This window comes from Diceros bicornis, chromosome 23, assembly GCF_020826845.1.
Source record: "Diceros bicornis minor isolate mBicDic1 chromosome 23, mDicBic1.mat.cur, whole genome shotgun sequence".
NCBI lineage: Eukaryota > Metazoa > Chordata > Mammalia > Perissodactyla > Rhinocerotidae > Diceros > Diceros bicornis.
Genome location: NC_080762.1, coordinates 33070413 through 33092461, shown reverse-complemented (window position 1 = coordinate 33092461; position 22049 = coordinate 33070413). Strand labels below are relative to the sequence as shown.

General features: G+C 39.6%; 1 protein-coding gene and 1 non-coding gene across 2 annotated transcripts; one reads left to right on the top strand and one right to left on the bottom strand.

Annotated features, from left to right (window-relative positions):
* Positions 1 to 5519: 5519 nt before the first annotated feature.
* Positions 5520 to 6221, bottom strand: LOC131420674 (large ribosomal subunit protein eL19-like). The gene has a single exon (XM_058566853.1). The coding sequence runs from the start codon at positions 6201 to 6203 to the stop codon at positions 5613 to 5615; it is 591 nt and encodes a 196-aa protein (XP_058422836.1). The 5' UTR covers positions 6204 to 6221; the 3' UTR covers positions 5520 to 5612.
* A 7705-nt stretch (positions 6222 to 13926) lies between these two features.
* On the top strand, positions 13927 to 13999 carry TRNAK-CUU (transfer RNA lysine (anticodon CUU)). The gene has a single exon. It is a non-coding gene; the product is annotated as a tRNA-Lys (tRNA).
* Positions 14000 to 22049: the final 8050 nt, after the last annotated feature.

The window sequence follows — 22049 nt, the reverse complement described above, 5'->3', positions numbered from 1 at the left end:
TCCACATTCTTATTAGGAATTACTTATATTTCCAACTCCATACTTTTTATTCCAGACAAGTCGTCTATTATTTGTCCGGGTTTTTACAATGTATATTATCATATTTAATCCTTACAGCAACTCTTATGATGAAGGTAATATTAGTTTTATTTTATACATGTGGAAACTGTTCAGAGACAGATGAAGTGACTTATCTACCACCCAAGGTTTTATTTTTCCCCAAGTCTTTTTAAAGCCACTTTGGAAAAGAATCAATTTTTGTATCTAAAATTAGTTTTGGAGTCCTGTAAATTCTCAGTAGAATAGAGAGAGAAAGTGGTCAGTGTTGAATTTTCTTTCCCGGTCTTTATTCAAAGGAATTAAGGTTAAAATTATTCTTTTAACCTCTTACCTACCATTTCTAAAGGGAAATTTAGGAAGGCAAACAAATTGGGATTGTAGCAAAATATCTCTTTTAAAAAAGTAATTTTCCATTTTCTTTCTTGACTGCTTGTTCATAGGCAAAGGCTAAGCCCACAAGCCAAGCTGTTTTTTCCTTTTTTTTTTTTTGGTGAGAAGATTAGCTCTGACCCAATATCCAATGCCAATCCTCTTGTTTTTGCTGAGGAAGATTGGGCCTGGTCTAACATCTGTGCCCATCTTCTTCTATTTTATACGGGACACCATCAGAACATGGCTTGACAAGCGGTGCATCAGTGCGCGCCTGGGATCCAAACCTGCGAACCCTGGGCCGCTGAAGCAGAGCGTGCGCATATAACTGCTATGCCACTGGGCCAGCCCCAACCTGTTTTTTTCTTAATCTGTGTAATAGTAAACTTTCACTTGTTTGGAAAAACTGTTCTTGTGACATCTAAGAATTTACTAAAGAACTAAATAAATCTTGTGGAAATGCTTTTACAAATTCATATAAGCTGCATTTGAAACATACAAGAATGCTATTTAAACATGGTAGTTCTATACGTGGTTTATAAGAAATTTAAAAACAGAAATGTTTTACAAATCCCGGTTTCATATATAAGGCCATCTATTCTCTTCAATTTGTAACTTACAATGTCATCTGCATCTATATCTTTCCTAATAAATAGTTCAATCTTTAATAAATAGTTCAATCTTTACACAAAACTTTTCTTCTTGCCATTCTGAACTAGTGTATGCTATTAACATTTGGGAAGCTCAAGAGGTAAATTGAGAACAGCTGTGGAATTATTATTATTATTTTTTTTTTGTGAGGAGAACTAGCCCTGAGCTAACATCTGATGCCAATCCTCCCCTTTTTTCTTGAGGAAGATTGGCCCTGGGCTAACATCCGTGCCGATCTTCCTCTACTTTATATGGGATGCCGCCACAGCATGGCTTAACAAGTGGTGCGTCAGTGCGTGCCCGGGATCCGAACCTGTGAACCCCGGGCTGCTGAAGCGGAGCGCATGCACCTAACTGCTTGTGCCACTGGGCCGGCCCCTGTGGAATTATTAATATTGATGCCTTGGGTGCAATGTTCTGTCAGCGTTGTGAGTGACAGTAAAACAGCAGATAGTGGGACTGAGCTGTATCTTTTCCCATCTTGTTACCTGCATTATTGGAAGATAAGACTGTCTACAATGGACATCTCTCCTCCAACTCTCTGGCTAACAACTGCCAAGACTCTCATGTGTATAAAAATATATTTGAGTATATATTTATTTAGTTTGATATGAAATATATATTAATTTACCCATTTTGAAATTGCCTAGCATGGTAATTGATTTGCAAATGACTTCTAATTTTTTCTATCAAAGATGGAAGATGAGTAGCTTGTTTTTCAAATTCAGGCATTTGGCTTCATTTTGATTTGTTCTGCTTCTACATGCAGGTGATATTCAAAATGGCACCAGACGGTTTTCAAAACAAAATGTCTTCTTTAGACTAGCATCAGTGGCTGACTGCCTGTACAAGTGAGAAGCAATGTGAAAGGAGGCCCCTGTATCATGCAAGGAGGTTCGATCATGAGTAGTGTAGAAAACTATTCTTGCTTCCTTTTTTATTATTTTTTTTGTGAGGAAGACCAGCCCTGACCTAACATCCAATCCTCCTCTTTTTTTGCTGAGGAAGATTGGCCCTGGGGCAATATCCGTGCCCATCTTCCTCTACTTTATATGGGACACCACCATAGCATGGCTTGACAAGTGGTGTGTTGGTCCGTGCCCGGATCTGAACCTGCGAACCCTGGGCTGCCAAAATGGAGCATGCATACTCAACCACTACACCACTGGGCTGGCCCCTAGAAAACTTTCTGAAGGATATTTCACCAAGCAAGGAATGAGTTTTAAAATAATGTTTCATTTATATAGTAATTATTGGGCTCTTAATGCTCTTAGTATTGAAATCATCACTCCTTGTCTTTCTCATTCCAGATTTTTGGGATAATCCTCTATTTTAATCTCTTTATCTCAAACATATTGTTATAAGCTGACAGCTTCTTCTGGATATTGGAAGAGAAATAAATGGAAGGCAAATTTTCCTATCAGAAGTTGGTCCTGGGGGCCGGCCCCGTGATATAGCGGTTAAGAGCATGCGATCCACTGCTGGCGGCCTGGGTTCGGATCTCGAGCGTGCAATGATGAACTGCTTGTCAGGCCATGCTGTGGCGGCGTCCCATATAAAGTGGAGGAAGATGGGCACGGATGTTAGCCCAGGGCCAGTCTTCCTCAGCAAAAAAAAAAAGAGGAGGATTGGCATGGATGTTAGCTCAGGGCTGATCTTCCTCACAAAAAAAAAAAAAGAAAGAAAGAAATGGTCCTTAGCCTATTCAGTGCCCAATCAAATCTTCTAACATCTTGCACATATGTTCCAGGAATCATGTACCTCTGTATCACATATTTTAGGAGCATAGTCTGGCATATTTTAAAGTTTAAGAAATTCACAAAAATCTGCAAGTTTTAATAAGACTATAACAAAATTGCTCCTATGCTACATTAGAAAAACATACTTTCAGTCCTCTAGCATATGGACTTTTGATCATAGTTCCTATACTGATCATTATAGTGTCTTATCAGATACAGAAACTTCTCTATTACTATAGAAGGGCAAAACAATTCAGTGGCATTTTGGATTGAATGTTTGTGGCCCCCCCCCTCAAATTCATATGTTGAAATCCTATCCCCCAATGTGATGGTATTAGGAGATGGGGCCTTTGGGAAAGGATTAGTTATTAAAGTGGAGCCCTCATGAATGGGATTAAAGCTCTCATGATAGAGACCCCAGAGATTCCTCTCCCTTTCTTTTTGCCAAGTGAGAATACAATGAGAAGTAGAGAAGTTGACAGTCTGTAACTCGAAAGTGGGCTCTCACCAGAACTCAACCATGCTGGCACCCTGATCTCAGACTTTCAGCCTCCAGAACTGCGAGAAATAAATTTCTGTTGTTTAGAAGCCACTCAGTCTATGGTATTCTGCTACAGCAGCCTGAATAGACTAAGAGGGAAATTGGTTCTGAGAAGTGGGAGTGCTGCTGTAACAAATAGCTAAAAATGTAGAAGCAGCATTACAACTGGGTAATGGGTAGAGGCTGGAAGAATTTTGAGATGTATGCTAGAAAAAGCCTAAATTGCCATGAACAGATTTTTAAAGATGATTCTGGTGAGATCTCAGAAAGAAAAGAAGAAAGCTATAGAGAAAGCTTCCATTTTCTTAGAGGATACCTAAGTCACGATGAGCAGAATATCGGTAAAAATATGGACAGTAAAATCCATTTTGATGAAATCTTAGACAGAAATCAGGAACATGTTATTGGAAACTAGAGGAAAGGCAATCCTTGTTATGAAGTGGCAAGAATTGGGCTGAATTGTGTTCATTTTTTAGTGTTTTGTGGAAGGTAGAACTTGTGAGTGATGAAATTGAATATTTAGCAAAGGAGACTTCTAAGAAAAGTTTTGAAGGAGCAGCTTGGTTCCTCTTGACTACTTATAGTAAAATGCAAGGGGAGAGAAATGAACTGAAGATGAAATTATTAAGCAAAAAGGAACCAGAATTTAAAGATTTGAAAATTCTCAGCCAGTCCCTATTACAAAAAGTGAGAAGGCTGTTCAGAAGAGAACACTAAGGGTGTGGCAGACCAACAATTTGATAAAGAGATTAGTGTGGGTGTGAACCATGGATTTAATCAACCATCTCAACGAAAGCCAAGAATAGAGATGGGATTATACCAGCAGGAACATTGCTTGCTGGGAATAACAGAAACAGAGAAAACAGGACAAAAGAAGACTGTGGGGCTTCATAGACCCTGCAGAACTGACCATAGAACTATGGGCTGTGAACTTCTTCAATTTTTCAAGAGAAGGGAAGAAGGACCCCAAGGGCAATTCAGGGATTATCAGGGCTCTCTTTCTCATCCCAGAGTGTGGTGACTAGGGAGTGCGGGGAAGCCGTGGGGGCAGAACCCACAACTGGACAGAGAAACGCATGAATTTTTGAGACTTGACCAGTTTTTACCTTTTAAACTACTGTTTACAATCATCTTCATCTTGGGTTTATCCCAAAAATCCACTTCCAGTGGAAGTTTCAGTACGGATATAGAAGCAGTGTTACATTGGCTTTCTGCAATAATTGGCATTTTGATGTGCAGTAGATTGGTTGTACAAATGACCACCATTATTCATCTTTTCTGTGTCCACGCCCTTTGCAGTGTGACTTTGTAGCTCCTCATATCAAGAGGTGGAGTCTATTTCCTTATCTCTTTAAACTGGGTAGGTCTTGTGCCTTGCTTTGACTTGATAATATGGTGAAATTGTGCCAATTTCAAGCATAGGCCTCAAAGAGTCTTGAATGCTTCAACTTGTCCACTTAGTACCCTTCTACCACCATGTGAACAAGCCCAGGCTAGCTTGCTGGATGATAAGAGACACATTATCATTGACAGATAGTAGATGCTCATTAAAATATGTTTATAAATAAATTAATTCTGGCATTCTACAGGATTTTGCCCTTGTCCATTTATCATCTCAATGAGTGCGGTAGATTATAAACTTTGGCTTCATCAACATCTACTTCCCCACCACTCCCTGGAGGAGGATTACACTTTCCCCTATTCATTAAAATCAGGCTCAGCCATGAGACTAGACTGACCAAAGAAATATGAGTTGAACTGGTATGTGTTACTTTCAGGTAGAAGCTTTAAGAACCAGCTTTTGCTTTACTACATTCTCTTCCTCACCATTAAAAAAGGCAAGTGCTCCCGCTATGGTCTGCTCCATCACCCTGAGTTCCAGAAGAACTGAAGATGAAACACAGTTGAGTTGCAACCAACCCTGGATGGACTAGTTGCACGAGCAAGAAGAAAACCTTTGTTATCATAAGCCACTGCGATTTTGCAGTTGTTTGTTACTGTAGCATAATCTAGCCTATACTGACCAATATGCTGAGTGATCACATACATATTTCTAATACCACTTATATATTGATGACAGTCAAAAGTACATCACTACCCTCATATATTGCTGGTGGGAATGTAAAATCATGCAGTCACTTAGTGAAGCAATTTGGCAGTTTCTTTTTTTTTTTAAGGCTCGTTTTATTTTATTGAATTATTGATCTATGGAATTGCCGAGGCCACTATATACGGACAAGAGAGGGGGAGCTTTATTTCTTGGTCTCTTCCTCCTTGTACAGAGTCTTGATGATTTCCTCCTTCTTGGCCTGGAGCCGCTCTTCACGGCGCTTGCGTGCTTCCTTGGTCTTAGACCTGAGGACCTCAGCCTGGTCAGCCAGAAGCTTCTTGAGAGCCTTGTCTGCCTTCAGCTTGTGGATGTGTTCCATGAGAATCCGCTTGTTTGTGAACACGTTACCCTTCACTTTCAGATACAGACTGTGATACATGTGCCGGTCAATCTTCTTAGATTCACGGTATCTTCTAAGCAGCCGGCACAGAATTCTCATCCTCCTCATCCAGGTTACCTTCTCAGGCATTCGAGCATTGGCAGTACCCTTTCGCTTACCTATGCCCATATGCCTGCCCTTCCTGCGGGCCAAGGTGTTTTTCCGGCATCGAGCCCGGGAATGGACAGTCACAGGCTTCCGGATGATCAGGCCATCTTTGATCAGCTTCCGGATCTGCTGACGGGAGTTGGCATTGGCGATTTCGTTGGTCTCATTGGGGTCCAACCAGACCTTCTTTTTGCCACAGTGGAGGACGCTGGAGGCAAGTCTCTTCTGAAGCCTGAGCATACTCATGGCTGCGGCCACAGCTGCAAAAGGCGGCAGTTTCTTAAAAAGTCAAGCATACACCTATTATACAACCCATCAATTCTACATATTTACCTAAGACAGACGAAAACTTGTTCACATAAAGACCTTTGGCAAATGTTCTTAATAGCCAAACAAATAGTCAAATGTCCATCAACATGTGAATGGATAAACAAAATGAGTATATCCATAGAATGGAATGCTGCTCTGCAATGAAAAAAATGAATTACTGAAACGTACAACAACATAGATGAATCTCAAAACCATTTTACTAAGTGAAAGAAGCCAGACACAAAAGTATACATCTTAGATGATTCCCTTTATATGAAATTTCTAAAACTATAGAGACAGAATGCAGATCAATGTCTGCATAAGGCTGGAGGTGGGAGTGTTCTAAAACTGGAACGTGACAATGATTGCAGAGCTACAAAGTTACTAAAAATCATTGAGCTATACATTTACGAGTGAATTTATAGTTTATAAATTCTACCTCAATAAAACTGAGAAAAACATATATCTAGACCCAATTTTCCCCTGAGATAAATACATATCTAACTACCTACTACGTATTTCTGCCTAGACAGCCCACGAACACTTCAAAATTATACAAAATTAAATTATGTCTTTTCTTTATGCATCACCTCAAATTATGTTTCTGAGCTGATATTACCTATAGTATTGCCATACAGAACGTTGCTCAAGCCAAAACTACTGGGTTCTCTCTAGACCACTTGTTTCTTTTTACTTCTCCATCCAAGTTGTCATCAGGCACTACTGATTCTATCTTTTGAGTTTCTCTTCAGCTCCCCTTATTTCTCGCTTTCATTCCCTTACCTGCTTACTTTTTTCTCATCTGCGGCATTACTCTGCATGCTCTTAATTCTAATGATGCAATATTTGGAAAAATTTATTTTTTAAGGTCTATTGAGCGGCCAGAGACTAAAGATGCTCTATAACAATGGCACAAATATGTGCATAATATAAATTATTATATTTACTTTATATATACATGTTACTTTATATACACATGTTTATATAGACATGTTACTATATATTTTTAATATAGTAACATGCCCCCCATATCACTGAACAAAAATACGTAGGGATATATTTTAAACTATTCAATATAATTAACTACCTAAAATACTCAGCAAATAGTTCAGCCCCACAGTAAGAGTCGTTCTGTGTATCCTCAAGTGCCGAAAAAGCTCAGGGGTCTGAAAGGGATGTTTGGAATGGAATGTAAAGCTTCTGGGTTTCAAGGTCTCAGAGTCAAGGTGAGCTTAACATTTAACTTGAATTTCAATTTATTACTCTGAGATGGCGATGAACAGCCCACAGCCCTTGGACCACTCTCGAGGCAGCCTAACTTCAAAATATGGTTTTGAGCTACTTGCAAATGCAGTCTTTCAATTCATTTAGAGCATTGAGTTCAGAGTGGAAAATGCCTCGAGAACAAGCTCCTGAATAGAGATCGCCTTTAGAGAGTGGGGATATGGCCCAGGTCTGGGGTAGAGGGTGTGGCTTTCTGGGAGGGGTAGGGATGCCCTCTCCCGGGGGCTGGGGCAGGCCTGCAGCTGGGTCAGGAGCCTCCAGAGCACTGAGCAACTGCGTCCTCTGAAAATAGGGTTGGATTGGCTTGGCGACGTTCTGAGTTTTGTTAATGAAATACGGTTCTTAGTCTTTCTGTTATACTGTACTGTTTTCAAGGGCTGAAATATCTATATGTGTGTATGTTTTATAACTTTTTTTGGTATTTAAAAAATTCTAGAGTATGAAGCATTTACTTCGTGAGACCTGCTCTGGATTATATGCTGAATTAAGATTTTATTTTCAGTTTATATGTCCTCACCTAGAAACAATGCTGACTACATTCCTCACTTGTTAAAAAACCCTTAGAGGGAAAAAGACCTTTAGGAAAGATCTCAAGTTATTAGGGACGTTGAGCACCTTTTCTTATGTCTATTAGTCATTTTATTACCAAACCAAGTGGGCTTGCCTCCTGGTGAGTTAAATAAGACTCTATACCAGTGGAAGTTGTCTCACAAAATAAAGGGTATTTGCAGCAAATAGGAGGCCATGAGGAATCATTTCCAAAGTCATGGTGTCCTAGAACAAAGGAAAGGAAGAACTTGTATTTGGTTGGGGAATGAATATTCAAAAGGGAGAGGCGGGTATACCGCTCAGATTATGGTAATTAGGCTTAATCACCTCCTGAAGAGATCTTCGTATTAAAAATAAGGCAAGGTCATGGGCACAGCTCTTGTAGGGACACTTGGTTAACTTCAGGGTGGTTGCTGGTTGTGTCTCCTTAACATAACAACAGTCAAATGCTTCCAAACCCACCATTAACTTCCTCGGGGCACTAGTTGGTGACAATCTGATGCAATTTGAATTTTTATTTTTTGTTGAGGTTTCTGGTAGAGTGTTCTTAGAATATGGGGCTGGGGAAACCACTAAGGAAAAATGAAGAGGCTGAGCCCTGAAAATATTAAAAGAAGAGAAAGGGTAAGAAATGTTCCCAGGCCTAATGCCCAGCTCTTCTTTTGGAGCCACCACAACATCCTAAGGGCTAGATTCTGGCGCTCCTCTCCTCTCCACCGCACTCCGGACCCCCTGCACCCCCAGCCTGAATCCTTCTCTCTTAGGATAATTTACTTTAATCAGGACTTCCTTCCCCAGTCACCCACCTGGAGAGACTCCATCATAAAGAATAGAAGAAATTCAGGCCTGGACCCTGGCCCTCTTTTGAGTAGAGCAGAATCTGAGGACTAAAGATAGAACATGACTCTCATTTTAATAAAACTCAAGTAAATTTCATTCAATGAACAAATGGAAAATTGAGGAAGTATTCTCATGTTCCTTTGCAATGGCAATCACTCTGTTAAAGAATAAAAATTCAGGTAAGTTTGAAGATCTAATTGGCTTTATTCAGTGAGCCTGAATTGGACAGCATCTCATTCAGCAAATAGATGAGAGCTCTGAGGAGTTGTTCAAAACAGGAGGTTTTATAGGCAGAAAAGGGATGGACAAAGAAGTTAAAACAGTGGATTATTTCAGGCAAGGTCACCTTCCCTTAGGGGAAGGTAGGGCGTCTTATCAGGCAGATTACCTCACTAGTGTTGATCAGGAAATTCCAGACTGATTGGTTTAAAATTCCACTCCTGAGAGAGGCTGAAACTGACATTAGGTTAGGAGTTAAGTCTTGAGGGGGCTTAGCATATGTGACTCCATTTTGGGCCTGTCTTTTCTTTTTAACATACTCTAAGGTGCATGTTACCCTACCCTGGCTGACCAGCCAGTCAGGAGATCCTACAACCAGGTGGAGAGAAATGGGAAAAGATGGTAGGTGTTATTCAGCACTTAGCACAGAGACTGGCTCCCAAAAGGCAATGTTGCATTGGAGGCCAATTGTGTACCCACTCTGTGCCCATTTCTCCCGTCTTAAAGCAGAAATAATAATTCCGGTCTTATGGAATTGTTTTGAAAATGAAATGAGAAAATGTGTAAACACTAAGACCATGCACATAAAAAGCTGACAGATTAGAAAGTTCTCTCCATGTTTTTTCCTCTCAAATATTTTCATCCTGAAACATCTTAGTGAAAACAAAAAATGGTGCCATGTTTCTTATTAACATTTTTCTATTTAGTAAAATAGATTTTCTAAGTTTGAAAAATATTTCTATAGATAAAATAGCCTTCAACAAGGCTATTCCTAACTTATTAAGGAAATTCCTAACTTCATTCATTCATTCAAAAAGTTCATATTGGTTGAACTTCTGCCTTGTGCCAAGAATAATACCAGGGGCTTAAGATAAAGTGGTGAGGGGCCGGCCCTGTGGTGTAGCGGTTAAGTACGCGCACTCTGCTGCTGGCGGCCCCGGTTCGGATCCCGGGCACACACCAATGCACTGCTTGTCAGGCCATGCTGTGGCGGCGTCCCACATAAAGTAGAGGAAGATGGGCACCGATGTTAGCCCAGAGCCAGTCTTCCTCAGCAAAAAGAGGAGGATTGGCATGGATGTTAGCTCAGGGCTAATCTTCCTCACACACACAAAAAAAGATAAAGTGGTGAGCAAAAACAAGTCATTGTTTCTTCCTCAGACAGTCCCTATACTGTTTACAGCCTAGTAGAGGGATACAAGTATTAATAAAATAATCTCACAAAAAAATGTAAAATAAAGTCCTATTAGAGCCTGTAAGAAAGAGATTTGGTCTAATCGGGGAAAATCTACTTGATGAAGTGAGATCCTTGATCTGAGATTTGTGGGATAAGTAGGATGTTAGCCAGATCAAAGGAAGAAGGGAAGAATTTTCTAGGCAAAGAGAGCAGCGTTGGACAGCACTCTGTGTGGATGGGGTTCAGAACGTGTCTAGGGGACAGGTAAATGAGTCAGGAGTGGGGAAAAGGGGGAGCAAATGGTATGAGATGAAGCTGGAAAGGGAGGTCGGGTTTTTGTTTTTTTTTTTCCTTGGAACAAAACAAAGCCATTGACTTTAAGTAGGGAGGTGACATGATCAAATTTGTGTCTTGAAAAGACAGGCTAGACAATACAATACAACAAGAAAAAAATGATGTATGAAGTTTGAAAAGAAAGAGAGAAAATTGGCATTAATTACTGATAATAACATAAACACTTTACATAAAAACCCAAGAGAATCAGTAGGCCAAGTATTAAATAGGAGAGTTCAGAAAGTGTGCCAAATCATGATCAACAAACAAAGATCAATAGCTTTTCATAAGAGAAATAACAAATTAATAGTAGAAAAGAAAACATAATTTACAATAACTTCGAAAACTGCAAACTGTCAGGAACTTAATTCAGACTTGTGCTTCAATAGTGTGTCTTGTTCACTGCTGTATCCTCAGTGCCCAGCACACTGCATGGAACATCGTAGGTGGTCAATAAATATTTGTTGAATGGTTGAAAGAATAAATGCACAAGACCTTTATGGAGAAGATTTAAAAACTCTGTGAAAGAACATAAAAATATCTGAATCAGTATAAATATCTAGCTTGCTAATGGACATACACTATTAAGTGTGAGTAATTAATATTGAAAAAATGTCAGTTATTCTTAGATAATTTTATAAATTTAATCCAAAAATAATGACAAATTCAGCAGTCCTTTTGGAGGAACTTGGAAAACCTCAAATTATACCTCTAAATAACGTGTTCGTGTTTCTTTTGCTTGATGATCAACTTTATCAAGACGGTAGCTATGAACTCCCCTGCTACACATGATTAGAATTCAACTCACCAAATTTTACATTCCCTTCTTTCTCCTCCTCAAAATTCTATTATTATTTATTGGAACTTTAAACAGTACATTTTTGCTTCCATTTCTTGTTCCTCCAGCTTAATCGCCACAGACTCATTTATATAATGGGACACTAGGCCCTTCTAGTTTTTCTCTACCCTCCCTCCCCCTCACAGACGTCTCCCACTGTCTCTCAGCTATAACTACTGTGGCACTGTTACATTTAATTCTGTTCTGTAATCAAAATAAGTCTTCTACGCTTTCTCTAAAGGCTTGTTTAAATAAATTATAATCAGTTCCTAGAAGGGTGCCTGGAATAGAGCCCATTAATGAATAAAAGTAAAACTCCAATTGACAATGTTTACACTTTTTAATAATATAACTATTGCTAAGGATTATATTTCCTTCATTATGAATCCAAAATGATGATTCCTGCATCACTCGAAAGAGGATATTTCCAGCAACAAAGTCAAATGGATTTTTTCTTACATTTCAAACAATTGTATAATCTCATAACCGTGTTTTCTTTTCTTGAACGCTTTTTTACTTTTGTCCCCCTGAAGTCAACTCGTCTTTTTTTTGTGTGTGTGAGGAAGATCAGCCCTGAGCTAACATCCATGCTAATCCTCCTCTTTTTGCTGAGGAAGACCGGCTCTGAGCTAACATCTATTGCCAATCCTCCTCCTTTTTTTTCCCCCAAAGCCCCAGTAGATAGTTGTATGTCACAGTTGCACATCCTTCTAGTTGCTGCATGTGGGACATGGCCCCAGCATGGCTGGAGAAGCGGTGTGGTGGTGCACGCCTGGGACCCGAACCCAGGCCGCCAGTAGTGAAGCGCACACTTAACTGCTAAGCCACGGGGCCGGACCCTCTACTCGTCTTTTTTATTGTTGATTAAAAAAGTAAGTCTTTGCCGTGTCCTCAAGTTTATATAGCCTCTTAATCATAGTGCCCGTTGCATGGAGTCTCCCTTTTTTGGGAAACCTCTCTTTCTCAGGGCCTTCTGGTTACAATCAGTGGAGGCTGCTCTCAAACCCTGAGATTACCCTAGGGTTTTCCTTGGCTGCTTCCTCAGATGAGTCTATCGTTTCCTGAATTGCTTGATTTTCTCCCTTGTTTTGTTAAAAGTATACCCTCAAGAATGGGTGTATGGGAGTTACACTTTCTGAATTCTTCATGCGTAAAAAAGTATTTAATCTGCCTATTGGCAAAACTGGCTTAATTGGAATCTTGAAATATGGCCAAATAAATAAGTATTTCTGTAGTGGAGGAGTATGGGAGTAGGAGAATTGGAGGTGTGGGTGTGTAGAGGACAAGCTTGGAGATAGTAGAGGGTCCTCTTCTCAGATGTCAATATCATAAATTGTTGGTGTCAAGTACTACATCTGTTCATCATTCTGTCTCTCACAGTGCCTTATATAGTGGACACTCAATTATAGCATTGCTCCTTAAAGTTGATAGCCAAGCTGGCAACAAATTTGCATACCTGCACTTCTGCCATTGTTTTATTTCTTTTCCTACAATGTATTTATTTGAGCAGTAAGTCTTTTTTTTTGTGTGAGGAAGGTTAGCCCTGACCTAACATCCATTGCCAATCTTCCTCTTTTTGCTGAGGAAGACTGGCCCTGGGCTAACATCTGTGCCCATCCTCCTCTACTTTATATGGGACACCGCCACAGCATGGCTTGACAAGCGGTGCATCAGTCCGCACCGGGGATCCGAACCTGCGATCCCCAGGCCGCAGAAGCAGAGCATGCAAACTTAACTGCTGTGCCACCCCACAGGCCCCTGAGTAGTAACTCTTGAAAAAACAGTTCTGGAAAAGAAACCTCTCCCATGATTTTTCACTTGACTTATGTGCTGATTGGCACTCATAAATGATGTCTACCTTCATCAGGAGCCAACTCCTTAACAATCCAAGTCAATCCCAACTTTTTCCCTTGGCCTGTTTCTCCAGGTTCTCTCAGCCACTTAAGTTATTGCCTCTTACTCCATCACGTCCTAGCCTTGTGTTTTGGATTCAGTGCAGGTTTTGTTTTCTCTCTGCTACAATTTCACTTTTTTTTTTGTTCTGGCAGGATGTCCAGTGACTAATTTAGGCAACCTCCCTCTTGGCCATACTGAGCTCTCCTCCTTTGGGGTGGCATCCTGGTTTTTATACCATTCTTCCTAGGATATGACATAAAACTGAGCTCAAGTCATTACAAAATTGTAATGTCAATCATTACAAAATTATAATGTCATCATTAAATCAGTTGATGGCCAAGGTAGGTTTGAAGCAGCTTCTCAGTTAATATTCTTGTTTGCCAAGTAGAATATATATATATGTCTTTTACTTTTTTTTTTTTAATTTCCAGAGCCTGAGATGCTGCGTGCCCAGAATCCAATTTCAGGACAGCAAAATTCTGGAGAACCAGCATATGCAGTGCTTTAAACACTGGCTTGTATCTGCCCAGCTAGCTCAGTCGGTAGAGCATGAGACTCTTAATCTCAGGGTCGTGGGTTCGAGCCCCACGTTGGGCGTGACTTTTGTCTGAATGGTCTTACACCCAAGCACGAGTGACTGGGTCCTAGGTGGTATAAATGGTAAGACCTAAGCAGCAGGGACTGGGTCGGTATGAAGGAAGCCTCTTTGGAAGGGGAAACTGTTGCTGATGCAGGAAGGTCCACATTAGGAGCTGATCTCGAATCCCACTAGAGCAAGTTGCTTTTGTCTCATTATATATTTTGTAATTCAAAAAATTGAAATTTACGTGAAAGTTCCAGATACAGTACAAAGAGTGATGGAGAGCCTCTCTGAGGAATTTCCCTTCTAGGGACATCCTTGAAATTCCCACGATCTGGGCAGGCACTAACCAGGCCAAGTCAAGAATATCCCCCAACGTAGGACTTGAACTCGTTACATATAAGCTCTACCAGCTGAACGAGAGCAACAACAGATGACTTGGAAGTAGATTTTGAGCAAAAGGTGCAACCTCACTAACTCTGGCCCTGAGTGGGAACCTACATAGAGTCTCATCTGTATCCAGGGGTGCTCCCCCCCATCCCCCTAGGGCCATGGTCTCCTCCAACAACTGTGTGTCCCCACCTGCGCCCACCCGAGCTTTCCTCCCTCATGGGACAGAGATGAGACAGGAAGGGAGCCCGTCATTGGGCCATCCAGCCCTGTCACAGCCCCTCTCCCCTTTCTAAAGTAGAAAGAAAATTGGAAATGATGGGATACTCTCAGCACAGGTTAGATGTCCTTCATTGCAGGAGAAGCAAGCAGTGAGGGAAGTGTGGGTTCCTTTCTGGGGATGGGTAGGAGAGCCGGAAGGTTAGCGACGCTGGCCCTGAGGATTCACCTTGGTGAGTCATGGAGTCGAGTCATCTGGGTATCTGAGTTTCCAGGGGTCCATTCTTCTGGGTGTCCCTGCAGCTCTGGCACCCAGCCACTCTGGGTCCTGCCTCCATGCCAGAAAACCGAGGCTCCCACATCTTGGGGTGGGAGAGGAGAGGGCTGGGGAGTGGGGAGGCACCTCCAGGTACATCTTGGGGCCTGGGCAGGGCCCCCCTACTCGTCCAAAAGAGATTGTATTTATCAGAGTTCTCCAGACAACTCTGGAGTGTATATATATATATATACACACTCTCTCTCTCTCTCTCTATATATATATAGAGAGAGAGAGGGATTTTAAGGAATTGGCTCACACTGTTGTGGGCACTGGAAAGTGAGGGCAGGTTGGAAATTCCAGCAAGAGCTGACGTTCATGTTGTAGTCTTGAGTCGGAAGGCAGTCAGAAGCAGAATTTCTTCCTATTCTCAACCTTTTACTTTTTACTCTGAAAGTAAACATAATTTTAAAAGATTCCAGCAAAGACTCAGATGCAAGCCTGTTTTATTTTCAACTAAACTTGTATAAACTCTATCTTATTCATCTTTTGTAAAGGCCTGATTTTGAGAGATTTAATGTGACTTTTTTTTTTTTTTTGTGAGGAAGATCAGCCCTGAGCTAACATCCATGCCAATCCTCCTCTTTTTGCTGAGGAAGACTGGCCCTGGGCTAACATCTGTGCCCGTCTTCCTCTACTTTAAATGGGACGCCGCCACAGCATGGCCTGACAAGCAGTGCCTCGGTGCGCGCCCGGGATCCGAACCCCGGGTCGCCAGCAGCAGAGCGCGAGCACTTAACCACTATGCCACAGAGCCGGCCCCTAATGTAACATTTAAAATTTTGTTGAACACGCCAGAAATTGATTTTGTAGTTCTTTTATTCCTTTTCCATTACAATTGACTCTTAGACAAGTTTTTTGTTTTGTTTACATAAACAGGATGGAACTTAGTTGTAGTGCTTCGTGGATGGCAAATTCTTTCCAAGGGAAGCGTGAATCTAGTAAGGAAGGTGCACTCTGCATTTGCCTGTCCTGAAAATGCACTAGGCATCTGGTGTCCTCTTTATGAGGAAAAAAAAAGCTTTTTTTGAAAAGATGACGTATAGTGATCAACAAAGGCAGGTTTCTCACTGAAATTTGCTTTTGAGCAAAATTAGTTTACTTTGTGATTTGCACAATCGGATTTATTTCTACTTTTACAGAAATTGATAATTTTTGCCCCCAAAATGTAATACAGGCACAATTTAAAATAGTTTTTAAAAACCTTGTTATGAAATTTTTAAGGCAAATAAAGATGTAAAAAAAGAAATTTTGTCTTTTGCGTATATTTGCAAAAAAGTTCCTGGACCCAATTCCAATGTGTTTGTGTGTGAAGGCTTCCCCATGCCAACAAGCTGTTCTCAGAAGCCAGCAGGGTGTCTGAGAGTTCAACTCAATTCTGACACTATCTACACGGAGATAGAAACAGTTTCCACAGGTAGAGGGCTCAGTCCCAGAAGACCGTCCTCCACTTCAGACGCCAATCACAAGCCCAGGTTATTACCTGTGCTTCTGACTGACGGGCTACCAACTGGAGGTTCCAACGACCCCCTCCAACTCAAGATGCTAATCGCAAGTTCAGGTTGTTACCTGTGCTTCTGATCAACTGGCTGAAAGTCAGAGATTTCTACAACCCCCTCCTTGGATTTGATTAATTTGCTAGAACTGCTCACAGAACTCAAGAAAACCCATTTTCTCACTAGATTACCAATTTATTGCAAAGGATATTAAAGAGTATGAATCAACAGCCGGATGAAGAGATAATAGGGTGAGGTCCCAAGGGAGCTCTGTCCTCGTGGAGCTTGGGGCCCTGCTCAGTGGTGCATGGAAGCATTCTGGTTCCCCAGTGCGGAAGCTCTCTGAAAAAGGGCCTACTAGTGGTCCTTTTGGGTTTTTATGGAGACCTCATTATGTAGTCATGATTGACTAAGTCATTGGCCATTGGCTTTTGATTCAACCTCAAGCCTCCCCTCCCTTCCCTGGAAATCAAGGGGTGGGACTGAAAGTTCCAATCCTGTGATCACGTGGCTGGTGCTGCTGGCACCCAGCCCTCACCCAGGGGTGGGCTCCAAAATTCACCTTCACTGACATAAACAAGAGACCCATTTCACCTTGATGGCCCTGAAGCATTTTCAGGAACTAAGGGCGAGAAACCAAATATTATAACAAAAGATGTTCCCATTACTCTTGATGCTCAGGAAATTCCAAGGGTTTTGGAAGCTGTGAGCCAGGAACTGTGGATGAAGACCAAATATATACGAGAAATATATTTTGGTCATTTGAATGATCAAATATATATATATATTTCTTATAAATCACTATATTGCAGTATTCTGCTAAGAATGTGCAGCAAAAATATTGGCTTCTAAAGTCATTTGATACAAATCTTCCTTCATGTGGTTATGCCACTAACCTGATACAGGTTTTTCCATTGTTGTTTAAGTTTGTTTTAATTTTTTTTTTCTTTTTGGTAAGTAAGGTTGTCCCTGAGCTAACATCTGTGCTCATCTTCCTCTGTTCTGTATGTGGAACACTGCCACAGCATGCTTGGCGAGGGGTGCATCAGTCTGCGCCCAGGATTTGAACCTGCGAAGCCTGGGCCACCGAAGTGGAGCGCGCAAACTTAACCACTATGCCACTGGGCCAGCCCCTGTTTTAATTTTTAATGAACTACTTTTTCTTTTTGTTTAATTCTACTTTTTGAATATGTAAACCATTTCCATGATTCCAAAGTCAAACTACATAACAAGGTACATGGAAAGAAATCTTAATTGTATCCTTTCCTCCTCCTTCTCTCTCTCCTCCTATAAATTGCTATTATTTTTCATTCTTCATTTATCCTTCTAGTGTTTTCTTTTGCAAATATAAGAAAATGCACATATATGTTTGAATTTCCCTCCTTTCTTACACAAAATAGTAGTATACTTTGTTATCTACTTTGCTTTTTACACTTAACAATATATCTTGACAATCATTTCAGATCAAAACATAGAGATCTTCCTCCTGTTTATGGCTGCATAATACTTCATTTTAAGGATGTACCCTAGCTTATTCAAATAGTCCCCTATTTATGGGCAGCTGTGTTATTACCAATATTTTGCTACTAAAAATAATGACATAATAAATAACTTGGTGTACATGAAATTTTGCATATTTTCTGGTTAAGTAAAAAGAGTGGCAAGAGTTGCTGCTGCATACTGTTTACTGAGTTATAAATGAAGGATTTCAAAGGGATGTTGATTTTAGACAATGCATCCGGCCACTCTAGGGATTTTGGCTTTCATCTAATGTCTTTGAATTTGTCTTTTTCTCATTCATTGCACCTCTTATCATCCAGATACTAGACCTGGAATCTAAGGGAATTTTCAAACAGACTTTTGAAGAAGTGATTTTGCCATATGTGCTGACTTTAGAGTCACACTTGCTCTTACCTCAAAAAGAAATCACTGCACTGCACTACTGGGAAAGAGGTTGGTGGTCAAGAAAGCCTGGTTGTTACTTCTCTGTGCTTCAGGGTTTCTTTTCTTCTTTCTGCCGTTCTGGAATTTGGATGGCCAGGTCGTTCAGGAGTGACCAGTCCCAGGGCAAAACTTGTAGACCCCCAAGCTTACAAGAAGATAATAATGTGCACCAGAGAGTAAATTCAGTCCTTTACAATGAGAGAGATGATTGCTACTGCTGCTGCTAATATTAACTTAGTCCAGTCAGTACATTATCTTTCCTGTAAAGAAGACTACGTGGGAAATTGCCTTTAAATCAGAAAGCAGCTCAGTGAGGTTGCAGTCTCAGAGCTGCAGGAAGAAGACCACAGAGATGCACTTCCCTTCACAGGACCAAATTCTGTCTAAGAGGAGCCACCTTCTTGAATCTGTAGACAGAATGCCCTCATTTCTCTCTAAACCCTTTGCCTATATTACAGTTTCCCTTTAACTTCTGGTAGCATCAAAGTTTCCATAAATTTATTCCTGACTGCCTTAAAGGCTTGAGGCAAAGTGGTTGAGCCAAACAGAACTCTAAAATCTCAAACAAATAAAATAAGTTGTTATTAGAAGATGAAGTCTTTCAACAAACACCATTTATTTTGTGTAGTAGTGATAGGCAAGAAGTGAATCCAAAATTTTGCAGTTTTAGAACTACTTGTAAGGAAAATACTATGATTAAGGGAGGAAGTCTAAAAAATGAAAAAAAAAAAAAACTTAATTAAACCCATGGAGGTTTGTTTGAGACTGGAAAGAAATCATTTAGAGGACTCTGAAATGAAATTGCAGTAATTAATTTATGCCTTCACTGAAGAATTTGCCCTTATTCTAAATAGTTGCTTTCATTTTTAATGACTCATCCTTATTTATGATTATAACTGCAAAGCATCTATTTTGAGTAGAGTTAGAAAGACTTAACTTAGTTGACTCATTCTTTTCTTCTTTCCTTTCTTTCCTTCTTCCTTCTATAAATATTTATTGAGTGATTATCATGTGCCATACACTGTGCTAAGTACTGGATTTGTTTGCATTTTTCCTCTTCCAGAAAATATTCTGGTCTTTATTAACAAGAAACTATTATTGTCTAATCTTGTCAAAAGGGTATGTACCAGGTATAATGCTAAATACATGGAGCATATAGTTATTTTATATATTTAACTAGTTTTAAACACACGTACTATCTACATAGATCAGGAGGATTCCAATATCAAATGTAAAGAAAACAAATCTTTGCTGTTAATGAGCATGGATATCATCGCTTTGGAAAGTGGCATGTTATTGGTGAAAGGCTTGATCTTTCATTTTTTTTCGTTTTTCCAAAAATTCTGTGCTTCAGAATAGTGATTAAAAAAGCATATTTTGAAATGTGTTTGGCACAAGACACTAAGTTTTTACCTGAAGTTCCTCATAAATAAATGATCTATTTTTTCCTAGCTTTTGAGAGAGCCAGTTTCATTTCTGATAAACTTCTCAAAGCTATCTACCTCACCATCTGTGACATGAATGGAGAAAAAAAGTATATCACCTATCCCTACACTTTCATAATTTTCATTTGTCTCCTGATAATGCAGAATTTTGTTAAGCATCAGTTTAGGAATTTCCCTTGGTAGGAGAACTAAGAGAGTTTTTTGATTTTTAGTTGGAAAAGAAGAAAGACTGTTAATTATATTTTTCTAATTAGAAAAGTGTCCTATTTACTTAACTGCTTTAATTCTTTGGTTATGGGAAGCCACCGAAACACTAGATACTTGTAAAAACAAATTGAGTGGCAGTTAATTAATGCCTCATTTGAATTTTAACGACTATGTCAGCAGAAGGGGCACTTAATAGCAAGGGGTGCTCTAAATGACTGAAGCGAGCAAGCTTCAGTGCTTTTAGATGACAGGTGAGGTGAAATGTTTCACCAGTTATTCTCTAATGTTTAGCAGCAATTTTCTATTCTGTCTAAGAAATATTAGTTGATTACTAACTTTACACGAGGGACTCAGTTGGGTGCCATCGAGAAGAGATAGGAAAGATAAAGTATCTCTCTTCAAGGAGCTTTTAACTGACCAGGGAGAAGAAGGAATGACAAAAGTAACTGTTAAATAACATGGAATATGCTGAATATCAAAGAGTTACGAAGAGAGTGGGGGAATCCCTGGTGAAGAGATCTTTTCTGGGTGGGAAAATGAGAAAAGGCTTAAAGGTGGATCGCTGAGAGGAGGGTTCCATAAGTTAATATATGGAGATGGGTGTTCCTCCTAAAATTCTTGAAGTATAATTCAACAAATAAAACACTGAAGTATAAGAGCAACATAGACATTTTAATATAGGCAAGAACTTGGAAAGTTTACCATCTATGCTATTTTTCTGAAAAAATCATTCAAGACTTGCTCCCAATCTTAGGGGGAAAGCATTCCGTGTTTCACCAGTAAGTATGATGATAGCTATAAGGTTTTTTGCTGATGCTGTTTGTTAGGCTCAGGAAGTTCCCTTCTGTTACTAGTGTGCTAAGAGATCGTGAATGGATGTTGAATTTTGTCAAATGCTTTTTCTGTATCAATTGAGATGATCAGATGGTTTTTCTTCTTTATCTTTAAATATGATGGATTATATTGATTGACTTTTGAATGTTGAGCCAGCCTTGCATTCCCAGGATAAACCTTACTTGGTAGTGAGGTATTATTCTTTTTACATATTGTTAGGTTCTCCACTTATTTTTAATACTACCTATGTCATATATGTCCATATATGACCAGAATATGGTCAATTTTTATCAATGTTTCCTGTGTGTTTGAAAACAATATATATTTTGTACAGATGGTTGAAATATTTTATACATGTTCCCTAGATCATTTGTTAATCACAATGACGAAATCTATACTCTCATTGAATTTTTTTGTCCCTTGTTTCCTCAATGACTGAGAGAGATAGGTTAAAATCTTCTACCAGTGTGGATTTGTCTACATTTTCTTATAGTTCTGTCAATTTTTGCTTCATATATTTTGAAACCATCATGATTATAAATATAAAATTGCTACATTTTACAGGTGAGTCGAACCATTATTCTGATATCCACTTTAACTCTAGTAGAAGTGCATTTAGCCTTGAAATCCATTTTATCTGATATTTATATAGATACAGCACCTTTTTTTTTTTAGAATTTTCATGATTTATCTTTTTCTATCATTTTAATTATTTGTATTCAGTCAGCATTATGGGGTATAATTTACATATAATAAAATGTACCTATTAGCATACAGTTTAAGGGGCTTTGAAAAATGTATAGCCCTGTGTAACCATCATTACAATCAAGATAAAGAACATTTCCATCATCCCAAAACATTCAAGTCAATCCTCTGCTGTTCCCAGACTCAGACGAACGCTGATATGGACTCTATCGCTATGGTTTTTGTCTTTTCTAGTGCTTGTGTAAGTGGAATCATACAGTATATATTCCTTTGTACTCTTTTGCGTCTGGGTTAAATTTTTTTTTTTTTTTTTTGCTCAGCATAATGTGTTTGAGATCATCCATATTGTTGCATGTAGCAGTAGTTTGTTCATTTTAATTACTAAGCAGTATTTCATTATATGCATATATCACAATTTATTTATCCATTCATCTATCAATAGGCATTTTGAGTTGTCTCCAGCTTTTGGCTGTGATGAATAAAGCTTCTGTGAACATTCTTGGGTAAATCT

Excerpts from the sequence above, each read along its gene's own strand:
- LOC131420674 (XM_058566853.1), bottom strand. The coding sequence starts at position 6,203 with ATGAGTATGCTCAGGCTTCAGAAGAGACTTGCCTCCAGCGTCCTCCAC.